Source organism: Xyrauchen texanus, chromosome 35, assembly GCF_025860055.1.
Source record: "Xyrauchen texanus isolate HMW12.3.18 chromosome 35, RBS_HiC_50CHRs, whole genome shotgun sequence".
Taxonomy (NCBI): Eukaryota; Metazoa; Chordata; class Actinopteri; order Cypriniformes; family Catostomidae; genus Xyrauchen; species Xyrauchen texanus.
The window spans coordinates 34,058,789-34,067,542 of record NC_068310.1 but is presented as its reverse complement, the minus strand read 5'-3'; the positions used below and the strand labels follow the sequence as shown (position 1 = coordinate 34,067,542).

Sequence of the window (8,754 nt, the reverse complement as noted above, 5' to 3'; positions counted from 1 at the left end):
CTAACGGAATATGTTACAAATTACATTTTACAGCATGTATTCTGTAATGGAATACATTTCAAAGTAACCCTCCCAACCCTGGTTATATGTTAATCCTGAAATGTAGTTAAATAAATGTTGTGGTCTTGTGGAGTTTTCTTCAGATTGCTTTTCAAATATGGCTGTATTGGAAGGGCTGCACAGACGTTAACCAGTCATGGGTGTTTACGTTGAAGTCTTAAAGGGCCAGAGAGCTTAAAACTGAGTCTTTAAGACAGAGGGCCAGAGGCAGGGTTGAAAATGATCAAATTATGACTGTATTGGTGCTAAGAAGATAATACAATTACAAAGAGAACATCATGGCCCTTTTAATTATATACATGTATATCTGTAACTGCGTTTTGAACAGGAGTGAAAGTCATATCGTTGTGAAATTCTAGTGAAATGCATTAACAGATATCAGTAATAGTTTTAACTAGTTGAAATTCCATTTTTTATTTCAAGAATGGGTATTTCCGCGAGTAACAATGTCATTTTTGATGTCAAGAATTGACATTTTTACAAGTGTAAAATGAACTAGATTAGTTAAATTAGTCGAGTTTCAAAAGACAGAAAGATGGAGAGATAGACAAATATTGTATTGTATCCTAAAGCCATGATACATACCATGATACGATACAATATCTATCCATTGTGTGTGTTTATCGACATTTGAATTTTTGGACCGAGTTTGAATTACCGAACATTCCGCTGGCCTGTTTGAACATTCTATCAATGTAAGTCCATGGGATTCTTCTGATTTTTGAACGCCAACTGTGTGAAAACCGTAATTCTGTTGGTCTGTTCGAAAAGAAATTGAGCAACGCAAGCCAGAACAGTCTGAAGATCTGTGGCTCTGTGCCAAGATTATTGGATGTAGTCTGAAAGGTACAAAGTACAATTGATAATTCTGGTCTTGGATTAGGGATTTTGGAAAAACCACAAAGACTGTCGAATAACAGTATGTTGGCTTCGTCAAGCCAACATACTGATATCGAGAATTAGCATTTTGACTAGTGAAAAATGTATTGTAAATATGTATAAATCATATCCTGAGCATGATTTAACGTCAAAAGGGCTTGCAATAATCTGCTGGAAGCTTGTTCACCAGGAGTTAAGCAATAAATTGAAGTCGTCCAAATGGACTGTTGATGAACAATATGTAAACAAACATTAAAGATATCAAAACAGCTGCTTATTATTCTGTTTCCATTGGCATTCTTCGTGGATCTGGTACATAGTTTTGTGAACAACGCTGTTACTTTATTATTCCTCTCGGTTTCTGTGGTCAGACGAGACGCTCGGGAAGAGCACGTCACTCTCCAACGACAGGTTGCTGCCGAGACCCGCAATGCGGCTGCGCAATAGAAAGTGAGTTCTCCGCTGCAGCAGTCGCTGTTGTTCCTGTTTGAGCTCCACGTAGGATCGTGAGAACGTGTGGAAGATGGAGGTGACGGGGAACGCCATGAGTAAAATCCCGCTGAGGATGCTGCTGAGAGCAACCACCTGTCCGGGAATGCTCCGCGGCACCATGTCCCCGTAACCAACCGTTGTCATGGTGATGACAGCCCACCAATACGTTGCAGGTATGCTACTGAACTCTCGCGTGTCCGCAGCCTCGTTTTCAATCAGGTAGAGGAGAGGTGAGAAAAGCGCTATGGCAACGCAAAGGAAGAGAAGCAGCAAGCCGAACTCGCGTGTACACCTGCGCGCGGTCAAACCTAGCGTCTGGAGTCCGAGAGAATGCCGCGCGAGGCGCATTACGTACAGGATGCGCAGCGCACGCAGTATGCGAAGCACGAGGCCTACTTTGTCCAGGTAACTGCTTCCCGAGCCCAGCCGTTTCTCCCCAGTGGAGGTGCTGTCCACCACCAGCGTAATGTAGTAGGGCAGAATGGCGATGACATCGATCAGGTTGAGCGGCTGCCGGAGGAAGGCCAGCTTGCTGCGGTCTTGGATGAAGCGCAGAGTGAACTCCAGCGAGAACCAGGCCACACAAACTGTCTCCACTATGAAGATGTTGTAGCACATCTGAGAGCATTTTCCCTGAAATTGAGAAATGGAAAAACAAATAAGTTGGGACTATGTGCATTTCAAGCAAAAATTCTGAATTTCAGAATGTACTCCCTTTCAACACATATTCAAAACAGTCACACTGTAGACCATTTCATGGACTGTTCGTGGGTGACGTCAATGTTTCATGGACATTTCCTGCTTGTTAAAACAGAGAATATTTAGATGAGATGGGCCACTTATATTCAAATGAATGGGAGAAATTTGAACGCCCAACGGCCTTACAGGTAAACTAGCCAAGCACCTTTTAGATACAGAATTCGCCTGACAATCAACGCGAGAACGTGCATGCGCATTAGCTATACAAAACGGTAAAATTGCGTTTTTTATGTTCGCACAATTATTTATACACCGGTAAGTCATTCTCACGGTGACTTTTTCACGTTTGGCGGTGCGTGACGGAGCTCACCTGAAGCCAATGAAGAGCGTTCCAAAGATGGCCGCCGAGTGGATTGACTTGCCTTGAAAAAGAGAATTTGATTTGCAGAGAATACTGATCCCATTTTTTTCACTTGTAAATTCAAAAAGCATGCAAGAACTTTGTAGTTTTCAAGAATGATCTGGTTCAATACCTAAAAACCCTGTCAAAAAGTAAAAAAAAAAAAAGCTGTGATTTTGATAGATACAATTGAAGAATATAATTTGTTATAAAATGTTTATTTATTTTTTTAGTACCCTAGTGACTTTTATTATATTTTTATGTGTCAGCACATGTTAAGTTGATTGTAATTTGAATGCCTGTTTGTTTGTTAATATTTTTGATGTTTGCTTAATAAAAAAAAGAGAGAATTTGTTGAACTGGTCCGGAAATACGTTTGGACCGTTTTTGTTTACATTCTTGAAATGGTCTATTCAATTTCATTTGTCCCAAGACACATTTTTGTGACAGATAATTACATTATTATTTTCACCAAGTATGCCTGTTTATCCCCTAATTGGTAGAATAAAATGTTGTAACTTATAGACATAACAGTTGTCTTTCTCTAAATAATTAATTGTTTAAATTAAATTAACTTAGCCATCAATTAGATTTTGCACCAGAAATGGTCTGCCACATTGTTTTCAGATAATTTTTTATATTTTATCTTTTTTATTCTTTTATTTTTTTAGATATACAATTTGAATCTATTGGTTATTAGATATATTGAGCAAATTAGAGCATTCTTGGAAATGAAGTGTTCTTCCACCATTGTCCATAAAAGGAAAGTTTTTTAAATATAGTACAATTTTGGTAACACTTTCTATGAAACCCATATTTATAATGCATTGTAAAGGCATTATAATGCATTAGTATTTCTCATAATACACCTTATGTTATAATTGTAACCACAGTCTGGGCAGAGCGAGGCCAGGAAGTTTGTTGAATGTCTGTGACACTGAAAAGTGTATTTGTGTAATTAAAATCCCACTGGATTGTCAAGCCGGTCCCAGCTTCCTCTGCCATCTTTTAATCATTACAATAATACATTATAATACTTACCTATTCATTGTTATACATTAGAGTATAATGCATTATATCACAAGCAACGTTTAATTTTATCTGCAGAAGTTATAATGTATTACTGTATATATATACAGAAATACAATATAACTCCTTATAAGTAATATACTAATATTATAAGTAATAAGATAACTTGTTTATAGATCTTAAGGTGTTCTTAGAGAATTTAGGCTACTAATAACAACTGTGGTCTATGGATTTTCAGAAAAATTAACCCTTGAATGGTCCAATTGTTGATCTCACAGGATCAAATTAACCCGGCTCTTTAAATCACAATTCAACAGTCACAATTAGTTTTACCATTAATAACTAACATTTGACTAATTTACAAGTGACCTTTAAGTCTACTCAAGGGATAAGTTGAATATGAATACAAAAATATTTTGAGACATTCAATAACTTGTCATAAAATTTGACAGTTTTAATATATTTCATGTTGCTTTGTACTCAAGACATCATTATTTATGTGAAAAATGTGATATGAAGGTGAGTAAATGATGACATTATTTAAGAGCGTCAGCTAAATGACAAATCATCCTCTCCAATTATGTGTTAAAAATCCATCATCTGCAACTCTGATCCTCTCCTAGTTGCAATACTGCTAATAGAACACTAGAGGAAGCCGGTGACAAATGAAACACATTGCCACAGCTCTCAAAATCATCTTCTCAGACACATGAGAAATGTGTTTTCAGAATTTTCCCACCTATTAAGAAATCACCTCGTCTCAATTAATTCTGCGAAAATGGGGGCAGTGACTAAGCGCAATGAAACAAAAGATGAGTATAAATCTTGATTACATGCCCTAATATTTAACAAAATTTAAGGTAACACATTGTTGGTGGAGCGTAACTTACCTGCACCTGTCAATTCCCTGCATCCATAAAAACAGCCTTAGAAATCAACCTCATATCAGACTAAATGTGTGAATACCACCAAAATGTATAAATCCTTAAAAAAGTACGGTCAGTTCTAGAAAAGTATTGTCTACAAATTATGTTATCTATTTATAATTCTTCTAATCACTTCTGGGCAACATTTGGAAGAGAGATTTTTAATTAGCTATTCATAATAATTATCTTAAAGAGACAGTTCACCCAAAAAAGAAAATTCTGTCATTATTTACTCTCCTTCATGTTGTTCCAAACCCATTAGGCAGAATAATACTGTTATGTAACCATTCACTTTGATTGCCTATTTTTTCATTGGAGGCCAACATTCTGACTAACGTCTCATTTTGTGGTCCAAGCGGAAAAAATACAAATAAAGTCATATGCGATTGGAACAAAATGAGGTTGAGTAAATGATGACTAATTTCAATCTTTTTTTGATTATGAAGAGCAAATATAAATCTCTCATTCAAATGTTGCTAGGACATGATTAGCAGAATTATTAATAGATAAACTGACAATATTATTTGGATTTGTGATGAATACATTTAGCAGTATGATCAAATGGAATAATATTAGACATATAATGAGGAAACATTCCTACAGAGTCTAGGACAAATGTCTTTTTACTCAGAACATTATAAATAGCCTGTGACATGCACATTGGATATAATGCATGAAGATGGATGGAGCCTCTGTTATGCCAGTGCAACATTATGTTGCTTTAGTGCTTAATTAAATTCTCTATGCTCGGTTTTCACTGTACTGAGGGAATTTTAATTATTCCAGTGACTGATGTCAGCCAAGACAATGGTGTCTTAATTCAATTAGTGAAAGAGCTTGTTTAATTTGCGAGTCAGTCTAATCACGACAAATTATTTCTCGAAAAAGATGACCTTTCTTGTAGCAACCGTCAGCTTGAACAGATTACCCGTTGTTAGGCAAAAAGGTTTTGACCGGGGCTCGATTGAGCTCGACGAATTGAAGTTGGGGTGTTCATTCTGTTGGATTTTATTGCTACATCATGTGATGTGAATCACACGTTCAAAAAGTTTTTTTGAGATGAGATATACGAATGCCACCAATGTAGCAAAATTCACTTTTGAAACTTGGATTTTATTTTTCGTTTCAGATAAAGAATCACGGTAGAAGCTAATTCTCATAATTACATTTTAAGAGTGAAAGTTGACTGTCTGAATTTAGTGTGTGCGTATTTTATGTACTGTTGGTAAAGAATAGCTATAGGCTACAGCTAGCCAGAAAACACCACTCATTTGTCTAGTTTATGCGCAATAACAACAAAAAAACTACATTTCCCATTATTCTCTGCGGAAGGATAAAACATAAATGACATCCTTTTAATTTTTCATTCAGTACAGCTTCCTGTCTTTGTCAGGTAAAGAAATGAATGCATGAAATACACATCTATTTAATTCCAACCAAAATCACTTGAACGCACATCACATCATAATTACGACTTCCCCGCTCGTAGAAAGGAGATTTCGGGAGGACTTGAAGGCAGCATCCAGCCCTGCTTTAAGACACCTGCCGGTTATTTTCAAGTGAACCCAGAGACCTTGATTAGCTGGCTCACGTGTGTTTGATTAGAGTTGGAACTGAAGTCTGCAGGAAAATGGATCTCCAGGAGCACAACCGAGGACCCCTGAATTGAAATATTTTTAAAACTGCAAGAATAAATCCTTTGTTTGGGATTTGAAGGGATTGTTCACCCAAAAATTCCAAAAATAGTGTCATGACAACTCGTAAATACTCGTAAGATATCGTATGACTTGGCTCATTTGAAAAAATGTATATATAAAATATGACTTATTCTCATAGAGACTTTTTAATACAGGCATCAAATTTGAGTTGGCCTAATCTCCATCACTTTATTATAAGAAAGGAAAGATCAGTGAACAAATTTGGTTACTCGTTCCATATTTATTTATGCAACACAAATGATTGATGTATGTCAACAACCTGTAATATGCATTTTCAAGTCTTGTTCCAAACCCGAATGTTTTGTCTTTCTTTTGTGTCACTCAAAAGTTATTTTCATTTAAAAGATCATGGTTAGGTTTAGGTTTGGGTTAAGAGTTAAACTTAAGAAAAACTGTAATAACATTAGTTTTTTACTCGAGACCGGGTTGGAAAATTCATGTTGTTCCAATGTTGTTCCAATGTTGTTCCAAATCTGGCTTTCTTTCCTTAGTGGAACACAAATGGAGCTGTAGATAGTACATTAGTCTCACTCACTATTCACTTTAATTTCATCTTTGTTCAATACAATAAAAGTGAATGGAGATTGTCATTCTTCCACGGAACCAAGAAAGTCATATGGGATTTGGAACAACATAAAGGTGAGTAAATAATGGCAGAAGAATCATATGTGGGAGAACTATGTGCCGTAAAGTAGTCAATTGTCAAAAGTTGAGGTTACATTAACTGAACTATTTTTGGAGGGTTTAAAGCACAAATGTGATGCTTGTAATTGTATAAAAGCACTTGTATAATGTTTACATCTGATGGCTGTACTTTTGAAACAATGAGTATTTTAATGTTTACGGATTGGCCCTATTCACTTCCATTGTAAGTGCCTCAGTGTAACCCAGATTTGAGCTTTTTTAAAGAAAAGTTGGGACCAAATTAACTTTTGTTGTAATCAATATTATGCCAGAAATGCTGTCGATTGAGCTTAACTTGTATTGAACCCAGAATATTTGCTTATTTGGGTGTCTTGGATGTACTGTACATGTCTCATAGAAATAGGGAACACCAGTCAACTACAATTGCCTTTTACACAAAAATCATAAACGCGACGATGTTTTAAAGACTTGCAAAGCGTATTTCCAAAACTTGTGCATAACATGTTCTAATGGACAAATACTTACGGTCTCCTCTTCCTCTCTCATAGCAGGCATGGTGCTTATGGACAGGTTGATAGCCGTTATAGTGACAAACAGGACTGACAAGCAGGCGAAGATCTTTCCTGGCAAGCCAGAGTGAGGCTTCTCCACCATGTCTCTTAGTTTTTCCATACAGTGGCTGAGCTGGGATTCCCTGGCTAAGCCAGTTTTACTGTCATCTTCATCCTCCTCCTCCTCTTCTTCCTCCCGCTCTAGCTCATCGCACTCCTCCACGCGCTGCAGAAGTCGTCGACGGCAACACCATTCCAAGCTTTCTTCCGGAACGCCCCAGTAGAGCAGCTCCTCTTGGAATGACAAAGCGCACATCTCACGCAGGGAACGTAGCTTCCCAGCACGCAGGAAGGTAAGGATGGTCCGAAACGCGCAGGGACTGCGATCAAAGAAGAACTCATTGTGGACGACATCATAGTCGTCGCATACCCGCATGATCTCATCAAAGCTGCTGCACAGGCACAACTGGCCCAGCCGTGAGAGAGGGAAGTCCTCCAGTGTGGTCCAGGGAAGCTGGTAACGGAGGCCACCAACATTGATAATGACATGCAGCCGCTGGGCACCTGACGGCAGGTTGGCATCTTCGGTGGAATAAACTGCATCAGTGCTAGTATTGGGGTCAGTTGGAGGGAGTCGTTGTGCCCTTTTATAATAGACACCCTTTAGGGCCTCTTTCTCCTGGAATGGTGGAGGGTTCAGAGAGGTGTCAGATGTGCAACTCAGAGCACTGTAGTCATAATCGGAACCATCCCCTGCCAGTAAAGTCATCTTTCACCTGGCCACCTCTACCCCAGCTGCTCTAACATGCCTGTAGTCCAGTGGTTCCTCTCAAAGAGTAACCTACACAACAAGGAGGATAGGTTAGGACAGGATAGGATTTTATGAACAAATAATGAAAAATATTGTTTAACAGTGTTTTATTAAAGGAATAGTTCACCCAAAAATGAACAGAAAATAAATTCTCTAATAATTTACTCACCCCATCCCAGATGTTTATGACTTTCTTTCTACAGCAGAACACAACTGAAGATTTTTAGAAGAATATGTCAACTCTTTTGGTCCATAAAATGCAAGTGAATGGGTGCCAAAATTTTGAAGCTCCAAAAAAATCATAAGTCAGCATAAAAGTAATCCATACGACTCTAGTGGTTAAATCCATATCTTCCGATGTGATATGACCGGTCTGGGTGAGAAACAGAAACATTTTAAAGTCCATTTATACTATAAATTCTCCTCCCTGCTCATTGAATCTCCCTTTTAACTTTCACATTCTTCTTGTGTTTTTGGTGATTCACATTCTTCGTTCATATCGCCCCCTACTGGGCAGGGAGAAGAATTTCTAGCAAAAGTATAC

General features: G+C 37.7%; 1 protein-coding gene across 2 annotated transcripts; it reads right to left on the bottom strand.

The window, feature by feature from the left end:
• Positions 1-402: 402 nt before the first annotated feature.
• LOC127629259 (potassium voltage-gated channel subfamily G member 1-like) lies at positions 403-8,168 on the bottom strand. 2 transcript variants are annotated; one of them, XM_052106410.1, is made up of 3 exons: positions 7,998-8,168; positions 7,374-7,955; positions 403-2,064 (listed from the first exon to the last, which is right to left on the bottom strand). In XM_052106410.1, exons 1-3 carry the CDS (start codon positions 8,166-8,168, stop codon positions 1,285-1,287), a joined length of 1,533 nt encoding a protein of 510 aa, XP_051962370.1. In that variant the 3' UTR covers positions 403-1,284. The 2 variants fall into 2 exon arrangements, with proteins under 2 accessions (XP_051962370.1, XP_051962369.1); XM_052106409.1 differs by having other exon boundaries at positions 7,374-8,168.
• Between the last annotated feature and the right edge of the window lie 586 nt (positions 8,169-8,754).

Bases quoted from the DNA above. Each gene is read 5' to 3' on its own strand.
- LOC127629259 (XM_052106409.1), bottom strand. From the start codon at position 8,168: ATGACTTTACTGGCAGGGGATGGTTCCGATTATGACTACAGTGCTCTG. The intron at 2,065-7,373 runs GTAAGTATTTGT...TCTCAATTTCAG, and splicing joins TGAGAGAGGAAGAGGAGACC to GGAAAATGCTCTCAGATGTG.